We start from the raw sequence: 23,673 nt of genomic DNA on the forward strand, positions 1-23,673 counted from the left end.
AAGTCCTGATTTTAAGAATGAGAAAGTCACATTTAAATAGTGCTGCTTTGGGAAGGCTCTTAAAGGAAGTCTTGATTTTAAGAATGAGAAAGTCACATTTAAATGGTTAGTGCTGCTTTGGGAAGGTTGTCTTTATGTACTAAACTTTCCTGTGTGCTCTGATAAATCTTAGATATGGACACAGTTGAGCATGATCTATTAGACAGAAATACATACTATTGTAACAAGCTATGTCTACTCTTTAGTTTACATATCTACCTGCTATGTACAAAGTATGTGACTATGCTACATAGTTGCTCATTATTCTAAGCTGCTATCTATAGGAAATTATACTTTAGCCTTGTTTTCTAAAGAAAACAAAAGTGGTAACTCTTTCCCAGAAGTTTATGTTTAGTATGTAAGTGATATGTTAAATGAATTTTTTTAGCAATATAAGTTTTTAGTGTTTAATATATTTCTTTATGATTAACTATATACATTGCCCAAGAGTAGAAGAATATGTACTTATATATGTCTGGAATAGGTATATATGTTTATATATGTCTGTATATATGGAAAAGACCTTACACACCATGTGCCAGGTAGATTTTATTACTTATTTTAGTGTACTATATGTAATTACTATTCTGAATATTGTTGTATAATTTTAAATTGCTTTTTATATATTTTATAATTGATACTAAAAATACTGGTATTTTTAACTGACATTTATTATGCTTTAAGGATTTTGTTGTTGTTGTTGTTGGGGCTCGAACTCTGGGCCGTAGCACTGTCCCTGAGCTCTTCAGCTCCACTTCTGGTTTCTGGTAGTTAATTGGAGATAAGAGTCTTATGGACTTTACTGCCTGGGCTGGCTTTGACCCTTGATCCTCAGATCTCAGCCTCTTGAGTAGCCAGGATTACAGGTAGGAGCCACTGACTCCCAGCTACTTTAAAGGATATTTTGTTTATTTGTTTGTTTTTGTTGCCAGTCCTGGGGCATGGACTCAGGGCCTGAGCACTGTCCCTGGCTTTTTTTTTTTTTTTTTTTGCTCAAGGTTAGCACTCTACCTCTTGAGCCACAGCGCCACTTCTGGCTTCTTTCTACATATGTGGTGCTGAGAAATCGAACCCAGGGCTTCATGTATATGAGGCGAGCACTTTACCACTAGGCCATATTCCCAGCCCCTTTAAAGGATATTTTTTTTATGCTTATTGGATTAAAAAAACAAACAAACCATGTTGAGGCCAAGTGCTGGTGACTTAATCCTACTTAGGAGGCTGAGATCTAGCATCTAAATTTGAAGGAAATTCCTTGAGACTCGTATCTCCAATTAACCACAAAAAAGCTGGAAGTGGAACTGTGGCTCAAGTGGTAGAATGCTGGCCTTGAGCAAAGAAGCTCAGGGACGCTCTCAGGCCCTAAATTCAAGCCATAGGACTGACACACAAAAAAAGAGATTTTGAAACTCATGTTAATTTTTGAGATTAAAAAACAGAGTGAAATGTTAAAGCCTGTGTGGAATTTAATTTGGGGGCTTTTGTTTGTAATGTATGCTTACAGAATTTTATTCATTATTATTTTGATTAGGACCATCTGTTGTTCGGTACCATCTGCCCAAGATGTTGTTGTTGTGGCGAAATGTTTTCCCTCGTTCTTTAAAGGAATTGGAGGCAGAGAAAGCCCGGGGTGATTCTTTTACCTGGCAGGTAACTTTGGAAGGTCGTGCTGGAGCTTTATGTGGTAAGAACTTGGAAGTATTGAACTTTTAAAATATTGTTGAAATACTAAAATATTTGCAAATGAAGGATAATCACTTTTTCAACTTTATTTTAGTATTTAGTGATAAATTCATATCTTTTAGACTTAGAGAGAAACCCAATAGATAATTCCAATTTCCTAGTAATAGAAAGTATTTCAGCCAGGTGCCTGTGGCTCTCGCCTGTAATCCTAGCCAATCTGAGAATGGTGGTTTGAAGCCATCTCAAACAGGAAGGTCTGTGAGATTCTTATATCCAGTTAACTAACAAAACAAGCTAGAAGTGGAATGGCTCATGGTTGAGCGCTAGCCTTGAGCAAAAGCAGCTCATGGACAATACACAGGCTTTGAGTTCAAACCCCAAACTTACACACATACAAAAAAGAAAATATTTCAGTATTTCAGTTTATCAGTGTAAGAAATACTTCTTTTCTTCAACTGGGAGAGAGGTATATTGAACCATTGGGGTGGCAGGGCACAGTGGCAGTTGTGCTCCTACACATCTGAGAAGCCTTTTGGTCCTAGCTCTATTGCTAAAGAGCCAGTAAAGATATTTTCTCTCACTGGACCATTCTAGTAATTTCTGGATCTGTCTTCATCCTAAACTCTTTATAGTCATTTGAATTCCCACTTATGCAAATCTCCTTAACACAAATCTTTTCCTATTCATTTCTGTGTCCATTCTTCCAGCCATTTGTAATGACTTTTCTCAGGAGTTGTTGCTGGTGGTCCTTTTGGTTTGAAAGTGCCATTATGTAATTTTTAAAGTATATTTATGTTCACAAAAGCTGCTGTAAATCTGACTTAAATTTTTTTTTCTAGCCATGAGGAGTTTTGTTGCACATTGTCCTGAGCTCCTAACTGAAGATGTGATTCGGAAATTAATGACTCCTATTGAATGTGCCATGACTATGATGTCACAGTAAGTAAACAATTACAACAGGATACCACCTTGTTTTATGTATTAATAAATTAAAACTTCATGTAGGCATATTTTATACTTTTAAGCGTGTTTTGTAGAAATCACATAAAACTGAATTTTAGCAAAAAATGACTTTAACAATTGTATTTATGGGGCTGGGAATATGGCCTAGCAGTAGAGTGCTTGTCTTATATACATGAAGCCCTGGGTTCGATTCCTCAACAACACATATATGGAAAAAGCCAGAAGTGGTGCTGTGGCTCAAGTGGTAGAGTTCTAGCCTTGAGCAAAAAAAAGCCAGAGACAGTGCTCAGGCCTTGAGTTCAAGCTCCACAACTGGCAAAAAGAAAAAAAAGAAGAACAATTGTATTTATGATGTAAATTAAAATATAAATGTAAGCCCGGTGCTGGTGGTTCACACTTATAGTCCTACCTACTCAGGAGGCTGAGATATGAGGATTTTGAAGTCAGCCTGGGCAGGAAAGTCCGTGAGACGCTTATCTCCGGTTAACCACCAGAAAACCTAAAGTGAAGCTATGGCTCAAAGTGGTAGAGCACTATTCTTGAGCAGAAGAGCTCTGAGACAGAGCACAGGACCTGAGTTCAATCCCCACAACTGATGGAAAAAAAAAACCGGTGTGTGTGTGTGTGTGTGTGTGTGTGTGTGTGTGTTTGTGTTTCTGCTGCCAGTGGTAAGTATCATAAAATGGATATGTGTGATACTTATCAGTGTACTTTGGCACTATATCAATATATTGCCAGGCATTCACAAATAATACTTATTTTACAAAGCTGATCTTAACTGTGCTTTTGCTATTTTAGCATTCCATCTGTAATTAAAGCTCATGGAGCACATCTGAAAGCTAGTGCAGCAATGGTCCGCTTAAGACTTTATGATATCTTGGCTTTGTTACCTCCAAAAACTTACGAAGGTAAATAAACATTTCAGTTTCTAATAAAAAAAAATCCTCAATATGCTTTTCCAGTTCCTTATAGTATTAAAGAATCTGACCAGTCTCCCATGGAACCACTTTAGAAAGAAAGGCCACTGTTGTGTAAAAGTACAAGTAAAGGAGTACAAGTAAACGAGTTTTTACTGTGTAAGTTCCCATTCCAAGCCTGTTGTTTATATTAGTTCTGTGACTCTAAAACTCAGCTTATAAATTAATGATAAAGAATCCTAGACAGACAGAAATAGAGTAACTTATCTGCGTCAGAGCTAGTAAGTGGCTGAGCTTGGATTGAGATTTAGCCCGTGTATCTTCAATGTCTGAACTTTCAGTTAATGTCCTAAACTGCTTCATATACATTGTAAAATATCCTATAATTTAGGAACCTGAAGGGAGACTAGTAATAGGAGTTGCAGAAATAAAATATTACATAAAACATTAATATTAAATAACCATGTATTTCTCTGTACTATGCATGGAAATTTTAGTAGCTCAAGTTCAGTGTCTGCACAACATTGGACAATCAGCAATAAAAATGTCCTGTAGCATTTATTATATTTAAGGTAAATCTGTCCTCTGTGTTTTCTTCTTAAGGCACATAAAATAATAAAAGTGACATATATAAAAAGCTGTATTAAATTATTTGATATATTTTTTCATGTATCAACCAAGTCCCAGGTATATATAACTTGTAAAATTTTAAATGGGGCCATGTACATTAGTCTCAACTACCTATGAAACTGTGATAAGAGGATCATTTCAACCCAACGAGTTTTGGCCAGCTTAGAGAAATAGTGGGACCACGTTCCTGAGGCTTGAACTCAGGGCCTGCATTCTGTCCCTGAATTTTTTTGCTCAAGGCCAGCTAGCATTCTACCACTTTAGTCACAGCTCCACTTCTGGACTTCGGGTAGTTAATTACAGATAAGAGTCTCATGGGTTTTTCTAAAGTCCAGGCTGGCTTGGAACTACAATCCTCAGATCTCAGCCTCCTGAGTAGCAAGGATTATAGATATGAGGCACTGGTGCCCCATTGAAGTACTATCTTAAAAAAAAAAAATAGGGGCTGGGAATGTAGCTTAGTAGTGGAGTGCTTGCCTAGCATGCATGAAGCCCTGGGGTTGATTCCTCAGCAACACATAAAAAAACCAGAAGTGGCTCTGTGGCTCAAGTGGTAGAGTGCTAGCCTTGAGCAAAAAGAAGCCAGGGACATTGCTCAGGCCCTGTGTCCTAAGCCCCAGGACTGGCAAAAACAATTAGGGCTGAGAGCATGGCTTAAGTGGTAGAGCACTTGCCTAGCAAGTATGAGTCCCTAAATTCAAAACCCTTACCATCAAAAATACAGATTTTTTAAAAAGTATATATATTTATTTTATAACTGTTAAGCATGTTGTAGTTTTCATGAAAGTTGAATTTTTAATCTGACATGAAGATTTGCTTTTTAGGATCTTTCAATGCACTTCTTAGGGAACTGGTGGCAGAATTCACTTTGACTGACAACTCAGCCAACACAACTACCTCTCTCCTTCGATCCCTCTGCCACTATGATGACAGTGTTCTCCTTGGTTCCTGGCTGCAAGAAACTGATCATAAATCAATTGAAGACCAGGTAATAAACCTTACAGGGAAAGGAAATGGCTGATTAATCTAAACCAATGGTTCTAATATACTTTGTTGTTTGAAAGAGACTATCATTTTACTAAAATTTACTTTTCATTTAACTTTCTTAGACACTTACATATAGAATCATGATGGTAAATAAATGATTAAAACAATCTAAAGAGCTGATGTTAGAATTTGGCAAATTGTCTTTATTCAGCCTTCTTTGTGTTTAAATGTCCTAAGTTAATTGTAGCAAAATTAATTGTAACTGTTTTTTGATATTTGCTTTCATTCATTGACTGACGCTCTGTGACTTGAGCTATGCCTCCAGCTGGTTGGAGAGGATGAGAGCATGACTAGACTATATTTAGCACCTATTTTGCCCACTGAGTATACCATTTTTAACTGTGCTTTAAAAAAAAAATCAAAAATCCTCTTCTAAGTAATTTTTGTTGTGGGCTTAGTTATCGCTGATGTTATTTTGTTTACACATTTAAGTAGGTTGTATAAAAATGTTTTAAAATGAATACAACTTTTCTTAAAGTCCTATATAGTGTTACTGATGGTTACTTTTTAATGCCAAATTGTATTTTTATTTTTAAAGAAATTTAGATACAATTATTGAATTTTTCTTTTTCCTTTTTTTGTCCAAGACTGAGACTTGAACTTGCTGTCTGATGTTTGCTTTTGCTCATTGTCTGGCACTTTACCACTTGATCACTTTCAAGTCAACAATAACTGTGTTTTTAATTAGCTTTCTGTTTTCTGTCCAGCTTCATATCTAATTCTTAGCACATGAATTTTCTATGGTAGTTTTGATTAACTTTCATGTTATTCTTTGCAGCTCCAGCCAAATAGTGCGTCCGGAAGTGGGGCTCTTGAACATGACCCTTCCTCCATTTATTTACGAATACCTGCTGGGGAAGCTGTACCTGGGCCTCTCCCTCTTGGAGTCTCAGTCATTGATGCCTCTGTGGCTCTTTTTGGTGTTGTTTTTCCTCATGTTTCTTACAAACACAGGTTAGTATAAAGCCAATGAGGTAGTTTTAGCCAAATGTAATATTCATACAGTAGATTTTTGTGAGCTACAGTTAAAAAAATACTCTCATAAATTTGCTAACATAGTGATATGTACGTGATAAAATATATTGCATGCAAATTCTACATGGTTTGAAAATTTGGTTTTGGCCCTGTGTACTCAAGTGCCTTTGGTATTCATTGTATTGTGGACTATTTCTTGCACTACTAAAGTTCATCATAATTGGTTGTATGTCGATTTTTAGTTAACTATATCTCTTTTTTTTTTTTTTTTGCCAGTCCTGGAGCTTGGACTCAGGGCCTGAGCATTGTCCCTGGCTTACTTTTTGCTCAAGGCTAGCACTCTACCACTTGAACCACAGTGCCACCACTGGCTTTTTCTATATATGTGGTGCTGAGGAATTGAACCCAGGCCTTCCTGTATGGGAGGCAAGCATTCTACTACTAGGCTATATTCCCAGCCCTCGGCTACATATCTTTAGTTAAGGATATCAGTTTGCTAATTCTGTTATTGTACACTTAAAGGTGATATGCTTACTAGTGTGTAATACGATTGGTCTCTGAGTTCAAGTCTTTAACTTGGGGAGCTAAGATACCAGGATCTTTTTTGTAACAAAAGCATTTTGGTTTTCTATATCTGATATTCATAATCACTATCCCTAACTTGAGTAGGCATTTTGCATAGAGACCTCATTGCAATCAATAAGCTAGGTGTGGTCACATGGATCTGTGGTTTCAGCTATATGGTATGCCTAAGTAAAAAGGATTGTGATCTAAGCATGTCTGGGCAAGAATGTGTTTAAAAATACTATAGCAAAAAAGATGGTCTATGGGCACAGCTTAAGTGGTTGAGAGAGTTTAGGACCCTGAGTTTGAGCCTCAGAACCACAATCAAGTTGCATTAGTATGTGAAAGATATTATATCTTTAAATATATAATATAAATTACTTTTAATTTGCTTTTCATATTTAAGGTTTAATTATGAAATTTTGCTTTACCCCAATATAAGAATATTTGGTTGAAATTGGGCACTAGTGGCTCCTGCCTACAAGCCTAGCTAGCCATGAGGCTGAGATCTAGAAGATCAAAGTTTGAAGCCAGCCTGGGCAGGAAAGTTTGTGAGACCTATTATTTCCAATTATGCACCAAAAAAGCCAAAAGTGGAGCTATACCTCAAGTGATAAAGTACTAGTCTTGATTTAAAAAAAACCCCAAGGATAGCACCCAAACCCTGAGAGCAGCACACATGTGTGCATGAGCACACGCATGCATGCACACACACACACATGCAAATCTACATAGATGCACAATTTAATGATAATCACTCTATTGAAGAAGCCTTGAAAAAGCTTGGTAAGGGCTTCACACCTGGATTTCCATTTACTCAAGAGGCCAAGGCAAGAGAATGACAAGTTTGAGGCAAGTCTGAGCAATATAGCAATACCCTGTTTCAAAAGACAAAAAGCTCAAAACTTAAGCATATGTTCCAGTCAATTTTCTGTTCCTATAACAAAATAATTTATGAATAATTAACTTACAAAAAAAGAAACTATTTTGGCTTGTATCTTTAGAACCTCTAGTCTATGGTTCTTTGGTCCTATTAATTTTGGTTTTGTGATGAGATAGCACAACATAATAAAATTGAATGGTACAGTAAAACTGGTTACCTTATGTCTAGGAAGCAAAAAGAAGGAGACAAGATAGCCACAATCCCTTTTGAGAACACACACCCAATGACTCTACTAGAATGTCTACTGGGCTTTCTTCTAGACTCTTCCTGTTAAATACCTTCACCCTACAGATCAAACTTTAACACATGGGCCTTTGGGAGACATTCAAAGTGCAAAGTATAGCATACTTGCTATATGCTGAACAATTCATTGGACTCTGGTGGTAATACTGAAGTCTGCTGCAATTATGACCTAAGTTTGCTAATTGAACCTTATTACTCTCTCTCTCCCTCCCTACCTTCCTCTCTCTCTCTCTCTCTCTCTCTCTTTCTCTCTCTCATTTTGGGCACCTAGACTTTTTTTTTTACTTAATTAACTACATGAAGCTAGGTGCCAGTGACTCACATCTTAATTCTAGCTACTCAGAGGCTGAGATCTGAAGATTGGGGTACAAAGCCAGACAGGACAGACAATTCTGCTAGACTCATTTTATCTTCAATTAACTAGCAAAAGGTTGAACCTAAAGGTGATACACAAGTAGTAGAACACCCAGCTGTAGGCAAAAAAGTTGAGGGAGAGCTTGAAGCTCTGAATTCAAGCTCCAGTATTAGTACCCAACTTCCTGCACCCCTCCCCTCTGCCCCATACAATTAATTACATGATTATACACAGGAGGAGCTATAGATTTTAATCAGCTATGAGACTGAAACAAAATAGATAATATGAGACATTATTTGTTAAACAGTTGGTGTATTTACATATGTTTTTGGATAATATTTAAATAAAAGTGTCACTAATGTGAACTTTATCCTTTTATTATAGATTGCAAATGTTGGATCACTTTGCTGAATGTGTTAAACAAGCCAAGGGTGTTCGCCAGCAGGCTGTGCAGCTTAATATATTCACTGCTGTTCTTAGTGCATTAAAGGTATTTGCTTTTAAATTATAATAAATTCTCTGAAATATGATGTTAATGCATTTTAATATACTAGGAATATTAAGATTGCTATAATCTTTTGTGTATATATATATACATGCACTCGATAGATGTACTTATATATTAGCTTACTAAGATAACTAGAAACTGTATTGCACTGTCATTAAATAAGTGTTATATATTATTGTAATGTTAAAGTTCATATTTTGATTTTGAACCTCAAACTTTACAAGTGCCAGTAAGTATTTTTTAGAATTTTCAAGGACTTCTGATTAATTAAGTCTGATTTCCTAGTGAGGATTGCTAAAACAAAGCTTAAGTTTAATTTGCATCTTAAACTATAAACATGAGAGCTTGCATTATTTAGTTGAAAGAATGTGGGTTATATAGTTGAAAGAATATAGCTTATAGAGATCGTTTTCTGGTATAGCTACTCAATATATTTATATTCATTGGAATTTCTTTAGCCTTTTTGAACTACAGTTCTACACTTATGAAGTAGAATAACAAATTTTGTCTAGCTCACAATTCAGGCATTATCCTTTACAGTCTTTCATAGTACATTTGAAAGCCTTTTATATTACTTAGTACTGTAGTTATTGTAGGGTATTGCTTTAAAACAAAATAGTAGCAAGTACAAGTAATTAAATGAACATATATTAAGTTATATTTTGTAAGCACTAGTAATAAGGGACTTAGGCCATAGTTAAAGAAATAAAGATTTATACTATTTATGTAACCACTAGTATATACCCTTCTTAGTGACCAATTAACACTGACATTTGAGTTTTTTCATCTGACACTCTACTATTTGAGCTACTCTACCATTTGAGCTTTTGGGATATATATATGTATATATATAATATATTATACACACACACACACACACACACACACACACACACACACACACGTTTTTGCCAGTCCTGGGGTTTGAACTCCATGCCTGAGCACTGCCCCTAGCTTCTTTTTGCTCAAGGCTAGCACTCTGCCACTTGAACCACAGTGCCACTTCCAGCTTTTTACAATATATATGGTGCTGAGAAATTGAACCCAGGGCTTCATGTATGTGAGCAAGCACTCTACTACTAGGCCATATTCCCAGCCCCGACAATATTTTTTGTTATTATAAATGTGATATACAGAAGGGTTACAGTTATATAAGTCATATAAAGAGTGCATTCTTTTTGACAATGTCACCACTTTCCTCGCTCTCTTCTAGTCCCACTTGAGTTTTTATTTTTAAAAATAAGTGAGTATGGTCTGCCTTGGTGGTTGGGAAAATAATTCTCTGTAATATCATACAGGTTTATTTTCTTTGTAGATATGCTATTTTTAACTTTTTTTTCTGGTACTATGACTTTGATTTTTGTGTCAAGTAAGTAAATTTAAATTCCAGAACAGTAAGTATAGCAATACCAGAGATACTTGGTTTAGTATGATAAACAAACAATATCAGTAGTCAGTTGCTGATTATTCTTCATGAATTTTGTCTTTACATATACACAGATTATATGTATAAGACATAGTTGTTATTTGTTGAACCTTTATTCACATGAATCAGTTTCAAACTTCTCAGATCAGGTCTGGGAATATGGCCTAGTGGCAAGAATGCTTGCCTCATATACATGAAGCCCTAGGTTCAATTCCTCACACCACATATATAGAAAAGTCCAGAAGTGGCACTGTGGCTCAAGTGGCAGAGTGCTAGCCTTGAGCATAAAGAAGCCAGGGATCGTGCTCCAGACCTGAGTCCAAGCCCAGAATTGGCCAAAAAAAAAAAACCCCACCTCTTCATATCTTTTCTTCCCTTAAAGTTAGAGTGATAAATTCCAATCAGTTAAATAGTGGTCAATTCAATTATAGAATATTCTTTATATACAAAACCAGATATTAATCTTTGGATTAAAAAATCTCCCAGGGATTGTTGATTTTAGAATCAGTTTGCATATTAGCTATGTTGTTTATCTTATTTTAAAATCATGTTTAGGAAAGTAACTACTGTCCATTTAACAAGTACTGGTTCTAGGCATAGCCTATCTATATGATAGTGGACAGAAGAAAATAATGTAAGAAGATAATACATATATTTACAAAAATGATAGTATATATATTTTCTTTTATTTGACTGAATTATGAACTGTCATAATTATTTTTTTTTAATCAATGTAGGGCTTAGCTGAAAATAAAAGTACTTTAGGACCTGAAGAGGTTCGAAAATCTGCTCTTACACTGGTTATGGGCGCTCTTGACAATCCAAACCCCATCTTACGGTGTGCAGCAGGGGAAGCTCTTGGAAGAATGGCTCAGGTGGTTGGAGAAGCAACTTTTATTGCTAGAATGGCCCAGTATAGCTTTGACAAGTAAGTGTAGTTCTTGACCAAAAAGTAAGTCTCTCAACTACGCAAAAGTGTCTTTTAAGTAATAAATAATTGTGCATTGTCCTGTGTATTTCCCATCTAGTATAGCTTATGCCAATATTTTGTGTTTTTCACAATGATGCCAATGTGCAATTTAATGAATGATTCAACTCTTGAATCTTGGAAAGGTCTTATATTAGGCCCTTTTGCTATGGCGACTTGTCTCATCCAGCTCTTGGAACCAAGAAGATTAGTCATGGCTTCTCAGGTAAGTGTACTTACTTAAGAGGGGCTCTACATCATTTTTTCCCCTTCCCTCTGCTTTCATTTATTGCCATTACTCTTTCTGTTAATTACTATTTAGAATAAATTATTTTTAAACTACCAAGCTTATTATCTCATATTTATTCTCTTATATTATTGTAGACACAGTTAACTATGGCTTTAAGGATTTCTTTAAAGAATTTTCTCGAAGATACAAATAAATGTGATTAAGATGAGAAGATAAGGGGCTTGGAATATGGCCTAGTGGTGCTTCCCTTGCATACATGAAGCCCTGGGTTTGATTCCTCAGTACCACATATATAGAAAGTCAGAAGTGGCACTGTGGCGCAAGTGGTAGAGTGCTTAGCCTTAAGCAAAAAGAAGCCAGGGACAGGGCTGGGGATATAGCCTAGTGGCAAGAGTGCCTGCCTCGGATACACGAGGCCCTAGGTTCGATTCCCCAGCACCACATATACAGAAAACGGCCAGAAGCGGCACTGTGGCTCAAGTGGCAGAGTGCTAGCCTTGAGCGGGAAGAAGCCAGGGACAGTGCTCAGGCCCTGAGTCCAAGGCCCAGGACTGGCCAAAAAAACAAACAAACAAACAAGAAGCCAGGGACAGTGCTAAGGCCCTGAGTCTAAGCCCCAGGACTGGCAAAAAAAAGAAAGAAAGAAAGAAAGAAAAGAAAGAAAGAAAGAAAGAAAGAAAGAGAGAGAGAGAGAGAGAAAGAAGGAAGGAAGGAAGGAAGGAAGGAAGGAAGGAAGGAAGGAAGGAAGGAAAGAAGGAAGGAAAGAAGGAAGGAAAGAAGGAAGGAAAGAAGGAAGGAAGGAAAAGAAATAGGCTTTAAGAACTAGTTTTAAAAAATAGTTTAAGAACTAGCACGTGAGTTATATAAACTACCATTTTATTATTATTTAGAGTAGTAAATATACAAGACCACATCATGATCATAAGAGAGAGAGAGTGGGATTCAATGGTTGTTAAATTGTAATCCTGAAAAAAGTATTTTCTGAACTCATTTGAGAATAGCTTTCCTTGTCTTAGCTTTCCTTGTCTTTTTGAACAGTGGCAGACTAGCTTGGCACAGGATAATGGTCCAGTGTGTTTTTTGAATTCCTGAGGGTAATATGAGCAAGCAATAGCTAAAGCATTCATAGACACTTAATCTTCTGCTGGATGCCTTCTGATTAGTTTTACTCATTCCAAATATTTTCAAGTGACACTGAAATCACTCTTCTGTATTATGTGGTGAGAATGAAAAAACAAGTTTCATGATTATCATCTTTCTTACTGTCCAGAATATTTCTACTTTACAATATGTAACTTTGTGTGCTTTTTAATACTAGAGGAAAATAGAGAAATCCATCCCTGAAGCACAATCCTATTTTCAGGTTGAAGTCTGCTCGAGATGTTGTTTCTAGGACTGGTCATTCATTGGCCCTTGGCTGTTTGCATCGTTATGTTGGTGGCATAGGCTCAGGACAACACCTGAAGACCAGTGTCAGCATTTTATTGGCTCTAGCACAAGATGGCACTTCCCCTGAAGTTCAGGTAGAGGTGTATTTTTTAATTACAAAAACCTATAATAATGTTTTTAGAAAAATTGTTTCCTCTGTAGGATAATTGTGACTTTGATAAGTTTTTTGGAAAGTCATATTATGGTCTTGGTCTTTTATTTTGTTTTAAGTATCTTATTTGTGATAGAACATTGATAAGATTTCACTTTTCAATTGTATCTTTTTTTTTTTTTTTTGTCAGTGTGGGGCTTGAACTTGGTGCCCAGGCACTGTCCCTGAGCTTTTTTGTTCAAGGCTAGCATTCTACCACTTTGACACAGCATGGGTTTCCTAGTGGTTAATTGCAGATAGGAGACTCACAGATTTTCCTGCCTAGGCTTGCTTCAAATCACAATCCTTTGATCTCAGCCTCCTGAGTAGCTAGTATTATAGGTATTAGCCACTGGTGCCCAGTCAAATGTTAAAGTTTGCCTTATTCTGGGTATTAATCTAGAATTATTGGTTTATTACTTTATTATCCTTTGAGCTTGTTTTTCTTTTTTGGACTTCCTTAAGTTGCTAGCTTGATTAATCATTTCCCAATTCAGGTACTGGGTTTTGAACTCAGGGCCTCGAACTAACTGAGATCACTTGCTCAGCTAGCACTCTACCACTTGAGCATGCCTCTAGTTATTATGGCAATTTTTCCTGAGCTGGCTTTGAACTGAGATCCTCTGATCTCAGGCTCCTAAGTAACTAAGATCACAGGCATGAGCCACCGGTGGTTGGCTCAGGTTTATTTGTTTTAATTATCATCTTTTTATCTCCTCTTCCTCTTACTTTTCTTTTGTCTTTTTGTTTCTCCTTACACTTTTTGTTTTTTGTTGTTGGTTGTGGAGCTTGAACTCTGGGCCTGGGCATTGTCCCTGGACTCTTCAGCTTAAGGCTAGTGCCCTACCACTTGAGCCACAGCTCCACTTCTGGTTTTCTGGTGGTTAATTAGAGATCAGAGCCTCACAGATTTTCCTGCCTGGGCTGGCTTTGAACTGCAATCCTCAGAGGTGTGAGCCACTGGTATCCGGCTCTCCTTACACATTCTATACATAAATAAATATAACTCCAGTGAGAGTCAAAGCATGTGCTGTAGTAGACTATAATTACGGTTCCCCAGATCACCTTAAAGTGCTAAATATATGAAGGAGTACATGAATGTAACAATTCAATATACTTAATTCTGTATAACTGAAATAGTTGAATTTTTTTCTAGACTTGGTCTCTTCATTCACTTGCGTTGATAGTGGATTCAAGTGGCCCAATGTATCGTGGCTATGTGGAGCCCACATTATCTTTAGTTCTTACTTTGCTACTCACAGTTCCTCCATCACATACAGAAGTTCATCAGTGTCTTGGGAGATGTTTGGGTGCTATCATAACTACTGTTGGCCCTGAACTGCAAGGTAAGTAAAATCATCATAAAGAGACTAGGTGATAGCTATTTTTCAGTATCCTGAGTGCTGGTATCATATTGATTCAAGAAATTTGTGATATTAATTTTTAAATCTATTGAATATCTTTGTTTTTTTAAAGGCCGGGCACTCAACATTTGCCTGTGCTATTTTAAAAAATTTCTACAAGGTACTTATCACATGCCAGTATTGTTGTTTAAATTTTAAAGGCAATAAAACATTTTTCAATGAAATTTTACTTTGGATCCATTGAAGGCAAAACAAGTTTCAACTTTTTTGGGGGGGTGATTTCCTCTGGTTTTGAACTCAGAGTCAAGAACTAGTTTGAAAAATCACTCTTTTGTGAAACAGGTTGTACCTTATTTTTCTATGGTGAAGAAAGCTCAGAGGAGATCATTTGTCAAGTGTTAATAGATGAGTGGTACACTTAATATTATTGCTCAGAGCGAATTCTATTAATGTCTAAACACTGAAGTCAGCAGCTTATTGTTAACATATATTGAATATATAAAGTATATCCTGCATTTTCTCTTTTTGCCCCCACTCTACCAGTTATTAAATAGTTTCATTAGGATACATTTTTTTCTTTCTGTGATTGGTACTTGAACTCAGGGTCTGACACTGTTTTTCAACTGCATTTTTTTGTCTTTTCTTTTTTTGGTACTGTAAATTGAACAAGACTTAGCACTTTCTGGGCAAGTGTTTTGCCACTGAGCTACATCCCAGCCTGGGTCTGACATTTTTTTTTTTTTTTTTTTGGCCAGTCCTGGGGCCGCTGGGGGCACTGGGGGCACTGTCCCTAGCTTCTTTTTGCTCAATGCTAGCACTCTACCTCTTGAGCTACAGTGCCACTTGTGGCTTTTTCTGTTTATGTGGTGCTGAGGAATCAAATCCAGGGCTTCGTGCATGCTAGGCAAGCACTCTACCACTAAGCCCCATTCGCAGCCCTGGGTCTGACACTTTTGGTCAGGCTGGCGTTCTATCATCTGAGCTATGCCTCTAGTCCTTTGGACAAGCTTTTCATCATCATTCACTTCATTTAATCCTGACAACAATGCAGAAATACACATTATCTCAATTGCACAAATGAAACACTACATTGGAAGAGGTTAAGAACTTTCCCAAGGTTATATATGTGTATATGATTCATTGGTCTCCTTATATGATATTTATATGTATGTACAATGAAAAAATATTAAATTTATGTTTGGTCATCAAAATATTATATACATGGTATACAATATAATTTACTTCCCTAATTCTGTAGAAAATTTCATTAATCATATCAGAAAAATATTTGAAGTTATATGTTGGAAGTATAGTACTAGTTGAACAGAGAATGAAAAATCTGGCTTTTCATATTTTGAAGCAATGATGTTTGTAAAAATAGATTCATTTATCAGAAATAAATATACATCTAGTAAATAAAGGACAAATGGCTTGTTTTTAGTGCTGGTCCTGGGGCTTCAACTCAGACCTGGCTAATAGTCTACTACTTGAGCCATAGCTCTTCTTCTGGCTTTTTGGTGGATAATTAGAGATAAGAGTCTCATGAACTTCCCTCCCTGCGCTGGCTTCAAACTTCAATCTTCAGATCTAAGCCCTTTGGAGTAGCTAGAATTACATGAGTGAAACACTAGTGCCTGGTGACGGATGCATTTTTGTCACCCAAATACAGTTGTGTTTTATAGTTACTTTCAGGGACTTTGCAGACTTTTGGTTTTTAAAGTCTACATAATCATTAAAACAAAGGGCTATTATTTTATTTTCTAGGGGTGTTTTAGTGATACTAATAAAGTAATGTGTTTTAATTTTTCTTTCATTTTTCTATAGGAAATGGAGCAACAATTTCCACAATTCGTTCTTCCTGTCTGGTGGGTTGTGCAATCACCCAGGACCATTCTGATTCTCTTGTTCAGGCAGCTGCCATCTCTTGCCTTCAGCAGCTACACATGTTTGCCCCACGACATGTCAACCTATCCAGTCTTGTTCCTAGCCTTTGTGTAAGTATAAAGCTGTTTTATTCACTTATTTATTCTGGGAGTCTTTACATTTCTTTCCAAAGAGAACAGACTATCAGAAGAAAAGATGTTTCCTTGGTATTGAAGTTTAGGCAAAAATAATCATTTTATAACTATTTGTTTTATTCACAGGTTAACCTTTTTTTTTTTTTTTTTGGGTGCCAGTTCTAGGGCTTGAGCCCAGGTCCTGGGCAATATCCCTGAGCTTCTGTGCTCAGGGTAGTAGTGCTCTACCACTTGGGCCACAGCTCCAGTGATGGATTTCTTTGTGTTTAATAGGAGATAAGAGTCTCACTGGGCTGCGATTATGGCCTAGTGGTAGAGTGCTTGCCTCGTATCCATGAAGCCCTGGGTTCAATCCCTCAGACCACATATATAGAAAAGGCCAGAAGTGGCGCTGTGGCTCAAGTGGTAGAGTGCTACCCTTGAGCACAAAGAAGCTAGGGTCAGTGCTCAGGCCCTGAGTTCAAGCCCCAGGACTGGCAAAAAAAGTCTCACAGACTTTCCTGCCCAGGCTGACTTCAAACCTCGTTCTCAACCTCAGTAGCAAGGATTACAGGAGTGAGCCACTGCACCCAGCTCTTTGTAAACCCTAAAAAATACTTTGGTGAACTATTTGTTTCTTGAATAGGTCACAAATAGTCTTCTTAAAATTTTATTTCTTAAAGCTTGATTGGTAACTTTGGAGAACGTTACTGTCATCGATTTATTCATTAAACAGATATTTACTCATAGCCTCAGAAACCTTACAGAGTACTAGAGGTATATATGTGAGTAAGATAAGATCAAACCATTGTCATAGCGATTTTTATACTTACAAAGAAATTGACAATAACTATTTACAAACAGGATAAGAGCTAGCAAAGAATATAGGACGGGTCATGTCATAATCTAGTCACTCAGATATGACTTCTGAAAAATTCATAGAGTACAATTTATGAAATAAATAGGAGTTACTTTGCAGTTAATTGTTAAGAGAACAATTGTAGACAGCATTTCTTTGTAGTCAGAGGGAAAAGTAACAATTCAAGGCTCTCAAATGAGGTGTGGTGTGTGACACTTTTAAAGAAGCAATTCATCAGTATAGTTAAGGCTGAGAGAAAAGGAGGACCCTAGGCAGCAAGACTCAAGATAAGTTTGGACAATTAGCAGATGGCAGATTATGCAGGATTTCTATACATATTATAAGTTTGTACTTTATTGTACAGGCAAAGGAAAAACCTTAGAAAGTTAGAGGAGTAACATAATCAGACTTGCACCTTTTCCATTCTTTCTGCCTGATGGAAAATGGCCTCCATATGGTAAAAAATTATGGTGTTCTACTAGGGATGTGATAATGCTTTGCTCTTAGCCGGTAGTAATAAGAATAAGGAAAATTAGGTGGATTTGTGTGGTATTTAGGAGGTAAATTTGACAAAATTTGTTCATTGTTTGGCTATTAAGAGAAGAAAAAGGATATGGTTTAGTTTTCTGACTTGACCATTGTAATGAAATTTTCTGAGACTTTAGTTAATATTGAGAAGAAAGTTGGGATACCAGTACTGCAGTTTTAGCCATGTGAATAGTTACACAGGACTGGAGCTAAAAACAAAGTAGAGATCTGGCCAGAGAAGTAAATTTGGGAGAATAAGCATTGAGATGACCAGTAGAGATGTAGGAAAAAATAAGATCACCAATAAAAGAATGGAAGATTTAGAAAAAACATAGACAATTTAGAAAAGAGAGAAGAAAACATAGATGGGGAATGAGAGATTCAAGGAAAAGTCTAGGTTATGTTGTTCATAGAAGCCAACTGGAGTAGAGAACCAGTCAGCCTGTCAAGAGATTCAGTGAGAAGAGATCTATGATACATCCTGTAACCAGGGGAGGATATTGCTATGGTGAGATGAGGAAAAGGCCATTCAGGGTAATAAAAAGTTAAGATAGTAGATACTATGTCTGGTGTGACTTTACTCAATAAGTTTGCTCCTGTTTTCCTTTATTTTGGAAGAAATTCAGTCAGTCTTGGACCATTCAGGAGTTTGAATGTGCCACAGGGCAATACCAAATGCACAGGACATGTTTACAGAAGACATCCACAAAGAAAATTACCCTGTATGAGTAGTATATATTAGATTGCACGTGTAACAAGATATTAAATATCCTTCCAAAAGCCATTGTCTGCTCTGAGGGCATAGATGGCATCTTTTGAGCAAGATGGACTTGATAAGTACCTGATACAGTTCAATTGCAGACATGCACTCCTAAGTTGTCTGGTTCCTTTCTCCATTTTTTGTTCTGTGGAAGTGACCTTGATAACATGGAGCACAAGAAGATCTAGTAAAGTACTATCAGGAGTTAATACTCATAATAGTGTTGCTTATCACTAAGCCACAGAGAAGGCAATGAGTTTCCTCTGTGCTAACAAATGATAATGTTTCCAAGTTGATTTCCATAGTGGAACATCAAGGGTTTTATTACAGGGCATGTTGGAGCACTTTCCTGAACCTCCTCCAAATGACTGTGTGGGAAGATTATAGTCAGCTGGTGAGGAGATGACATGGCAGACTAAATATGAGAGAAAGGGACATTCAAGTGATGGTTTCCTTGGAACTTGCCAGTAGTCTCTCATGCTGTCTTCATTAATCAGATACTTTGACGCTTACAAAAAAAAAAATCATCTATACATGGTTTTATCTAAAGTAGTGAAAAAATTTAGATATTTAAAAATTTCATGTTATTACCCCCAGAAATGGCAATATTGCATGGTACTATATATAATACCTAAACCAAAATGTGAATTTCTTTATCAAATGTATTGGGAGAGAAATTATTTAATAGCCTTGACTAAATATTTAACATAAAAATATTAAATATATTTTTGAAAATTAACAAGTACCACCCTGAATATTTTCTGTACTGGCAGGCAACTAAGATTCCTTTTTTCTTTTTTTGGTATTACTTAGATTTGAGTTTTGTGTATTTAAAATTTTTAGAAGACATCCGGATATATGTATAAAATTAAGATGGGCAAAACGTGCTTCTGAATTTTCATTTAAGTAGATTCATGCTATTATTTTACCAACATACCATTTTTACTATACTTTTGACAAATGTAATTACAAATAAGTGGCTTTATTTCATAAATATTAACTGGGTAAGTGAGTTAAAGAACTTCAGCCCAAATAATTGCCTGAATTGTTATGGTTTGCAGGTCCACTTATGTAGTTCTCATTTGTTACTTCGACGGGCAGCTGTGGCTTGTCTCCGGCAACTTGCACAGAGAGAAGCGGCTGAAGTCTGTGAATATGCCATGAGTCTCGCCAAAAATGCAGGGGACAAAGAGAGCAGTGGGGCCAGTAAGTTCTACTCTTGGTCCATATTCTTTTTTGCCTAAATTCCTAGAAGTTTGAATATTTTAGAATAACCATTCTTATAATCTTTATTGTCAGATTAAAATATTACAATTTTAATCCTAGGACATAAACTAGACAGAGACAGTATTTGTATTTATAAGTAACTGGTTTTGTTGCTGATGTAAAATTACATGCGAGATTTAGTTTTTTAGCATTATTGTTCTCTATAGCACAACAAAAGCTCATCTACATTCATTTGTACAATTCCTTTTCAGATATCAATCCTTTTGCACCTGGGGTTAGTTCTCGAAGTGACATCCATTGCCGGCACCTGGGTGTTAATATAACAGAAACGGGCCTTGAAGGACTTCTGTTTGGAATGCTTGATCGGGAGACAGATAGGAAATTATGTTCTGATATTCATGACACATTGGGGCACATGCTTTCATCGCTGGCAGTAGAAAAACTTTCCCACTGGTTAATGCTTTGTAAAGATGTCCTGGCAGCTTCTAGTGGTATGTATTTAATAAATATATTCTTAAAAAAGTAAACATTGTTTTGTTTCTGACAAATACACAAGCATATAATCATAATATAGGTATATACAGCTATGTAAACTTGTACTTATATTTAAAAGTATCGATAATTTTTCATCTATACATCTTCATAAAATAGTGTTAAATTATATTCCAAATGAATTCAGCTTCCTTTCCTTTTGAAAATGTATTTCAAAATTTTTGAAAGTTCAAACTACATTTTTTTTTCTGGCAATCCTGGGGCTTGAACTGAGGACCTGGGTACTGTCTCTGAGTTTCTTTTGCTCAAGGCTAGTGCTCTATCACTTGAGCCACGGTGCCACTTCCAGCCTTTTCTGTGTATGTGGTACTGAGGAATTGAACCTAGGGCTTCATGCATGCGAGGCAAGCACTCTACCACCAAGTCACATCCCCAGCCTCAATTTAATTTTCGTACCTTAAAATACCAGGTTTGTCTGTAGCCTAATATAATATAAAAATATTCAGATTTGTAATTTATCCCTTCCTTATTTTTGATTCTTAAGAAAAAAACTTGCCAATTCTGTTTTGCAGAGAATATGAATTGATGCTGGTCTATAGCACCATTTTATTTCCTATATGTGTGTGTTATCTTTACTTTCATTATAGATATGAGTACTGCAGCTCCCTTAAGTAGTGGAAAAGATGAAGAGTCTGAAAAGAAAGATGAGATGGACGATGATACCATGTTTACCACACTCGGTGAAGAAGATAAGTCAAAGCCTTTTGTGGCACCTCGCTGGGCTACTCGGGTATTTGCTGCAGATTGCCTCTGTCGAATCATCCATCTATGTGAGAATGCAGACCAGGCTCACTTTGATCTTGCCATGGCACGTTCTGCTAAACTAAGAAATCCTAAAAGTAAATATAAAATCTATACTTTTCTTCAAAGGATCTTTATAGGTATATTTGTGTAGTATGCTTTTGGGCTGTGCCTTTCATTGATTATTAGTGGCCTTGCCTTTTACCTTAATTTTTCCACCTTCTCTTTATACAATCCATCCCCTTTGGAGTAAAAGTTGAAGAAGGTGATCCAGAGACAGAGGTGGATGGATGGATGGATGTATAGATAACAGATATATCTATTTGTTTATATTTATGTTCCTCCTTTTTTGTTTTATTTTTCTCTCTATTGTGAGACTTATTCCTCTACATTTGGTAAGTGTGAAGTATTTGCAGAATTTATTTTAGTGTTGAATCTTGAAATGTTTCTTTAAGTAGTACTGAACTGTGTTCTGGGATGTAACTACATTATTGTACTTTGTATTATTTGAATTTCAATGAGACCTGATTTTAAGCAAGATCTAGAATAGCTTTAACTCTAGGGGTAAAAGAACTAGCTTTCCCTTCCTATTTCTTTTTTTTTTTTTTTTTTTTTGGCCAGTCCTGGGCCTTGGACTCAGGGCCTGAGCACTGTCCCTGGCTTCTTCCCGCTCAAGGCTAGCACTCTGCCACTTGAGCCACAGCGCCGCTTCTGGCCGTTTTCTGTATATGTGGTGCTGGGGAATCGAACCTAGGGCCTCGTGTATCCGAGGCAGGCACTCTTGCCACTAGGCTATATCCCTATTCTCCTAGAATTTTTTTCTTTCCATTTTGTGGGCTTAGATCTCCTGACTACATATCTTGAGTTTTTCTAAAAAGTCAGAATTGGCAGATACTGCCTGTAATCCACATCTAACCCACAGCTGGTTTTGTAAATAAAGTTTACTGGAACTCAGCCTACTTTTTTATCTGCAATCAATGGTGATTACTTTTGAATTATAAAGTAGCATAATTGAATAGTTGTACCAGAAATTATATGTCCTAGCTAGGTGCTGGTGGCTTGTGCCTATTATCCTAGCTACTCAGGAGGCTGAGATCTGAGGACTGCAGTTCAAAGCCAGCTCAGGGTAGGAAAGGCATGAGACTCTTATCTCCAATTAGCTATGAAAAAAATCTGGAAGTGGAGCTGTGGCTCAAGTGGCAGAGCCCTGAGATCAAGCCCCAGGACCAGCACCAAAAAGAAAAAAAAGAAATGATACATCCTGCAAAACCAAAACTATTTACTGTTTGGTCTTATACTATATGGTCCCATGTTCTAAAAGAATTATTTTGTTTGGAGAGAAAATTATCTTAATTAAATGTTTTGCTTCAGATGTTAACACATATTTATATCCTGTAGTTATTCATGGTAACACTGGGTTAAGGTATACCACTGTTCTGGGAAGATTGATAGGGAAGTTTTCATAAAAGAACATCTTTTTAGCAAGATGAAATTTGTGGGCTGTAAGTGCTTTTACCAGAAATTTATTTCATGTTTTTGTTATACTATTTTTTGGTGAAATCTTCCTTTTTGCATTTTATTTTACTTTTAGATGACCTCTTGGTACTCCATCTCTCTGATCTTATTCGAATGGCATTCATGGCTGCAACTGATCACAGCAACCAGCTGCGGATGGCTGGACTCCAAGCTCTTGAAGACATTATCAAGAAATTTGCATCAGTGCCCGAACCAGAATTTCCAGGGCATGTGATTCTGGAGCAGTATCAAGCTAATGTGAGATGTTTGTACTTACTTATAAACTTGAAATTGGTCTTTTGAGGGAATGTAAAAGAATTGAAGACTCCCTGGAGTGATGTAGTTGGAACTGTAAGCTCTTTTTTTCATGTAGAAACCATACCATTACTTCCAAAATGTGTTTCATAGTTTCATTCAACTCACAGTTAAAGAAGAGTGTCAATCTGTTGCCACTATTTTTAAGTTGTGACAGTGTATTAGTGATAAAACTAGAATAGAAATTCTTTCCCTCTGTTTAGATATTTAGTTGTGCCACTCAAAAGATAAAAGGAACTTTCAAAGGCATATTGTGGGCTTACAGCCATTATTTTTATATGACTGGGCTTGATAAGCAGCTTTAGAAATAAAAAAACAATTTTCCCTGTGTACTGAAGGATAAGCTGACTTATAATAACACAAGAGTATTACTAAAATAATTTGATACTTTTGAAAGATTTTTATTGTATTCTAAAAGATAAACTAATCTTTCTTGAGACTCATACCCTATGTTTTTCAAGTGGTGTAATAAACTAGTCCTAGCATTGGGGAAGGATGGATATTTCTGAAAGTACACAAAAATTATATTAACAAGCAAAATAGAAGTGTCATTCTACTTTATGCCAAGATCTGAGTCCCAGCTGACCTTGTCCCTCAGCTCATGAACATAGTGTTCCATGTGAATCATATGTAATCTGTTGCTTTTTCTTCACAAGTAATAAGTAGGGAAGTCCAAGCCTGTAGCCTGACCCTCTGTAGAAAACCTGTATTCAGTTGTTTACTCCT

General features: G+C 36.5%; 1 protein-coding gene across 3 annotated transcripts in view; it reads left to right on the forward strand.

The window, feature by feature from the left end:
* Positions 1-23,673, forward strand: part of Heatr5b (HEAT repeat containing 5B) — a 70,319-nt gene that overhangs the window by 17,683 nt on the left and 28,963 nt on the right. For all 3 annotated transcript variants that reach the window (XM_048353121.1, XM_048353123.1, XM_048353122.1), the window contains 14 exons: positions 1,571-1,723; positions 2,562-2,661; positions 3,484-3,593; positions 5,057-5,220; positions 6,058-6,233; positions 8,744-8,849; positions 11,031-11,221; positions 12,874-13,033; positions 14,246-14,435; positions 16,278-16,447; positions 19,659-19,803; positions 20,076-20,315; positions 20,964-21,215; positions 22,709-22,890. In XM_048353121.1, the coding sequence (XP_048209078.1) occupies positions 1,571-1,723; positions 2,562-2,661; positions 3,484-3,593; positions 5,057-5,220; positions 6,058-6,233; positions 8,744-8,849; positions 11,031-11,221; positions 12,874-13,033; positions 14,246-14,435; positions 16,278-16,447; positions 19,659-19,803; positions 20,076-20,315; positions 20,964-21,215; positions 22,709-22,890 (2,339 nt within the window). The remainder of the gene's footprint in view (positions 1-1,570; positions 1,724-2,561; positions 2,662-3,483; positions 3,594-5,056; positions 5,221-6,057; positions 6,234-8,743; positions 8,850-11,030; positions 11,222-12,873; positions 13,034-14,245; positions 14,436-16,277; positions 16,448-19,658; positions 19,804-20,075; positions 20,316-20,963; positions 21,216-22,708; positions 22,891-23,673) is intronic.

The sequence above is a fragment of the Perognathus longimembris genome, chromosome 8, assembly GCF_023159225.1.
Source record: "Perognathus longimembris pacificus isolate PPM17 chromosome 8, ASM2315922v1, whole genome shotgun sequence".
NCBI classification, from domain to species: domain Eukaryota; kingdom Metazoa; phylum Chordata; class Mammalia; order Rodentia; family Heteromyidae; genus Perognathus; species Perognathus longimembris.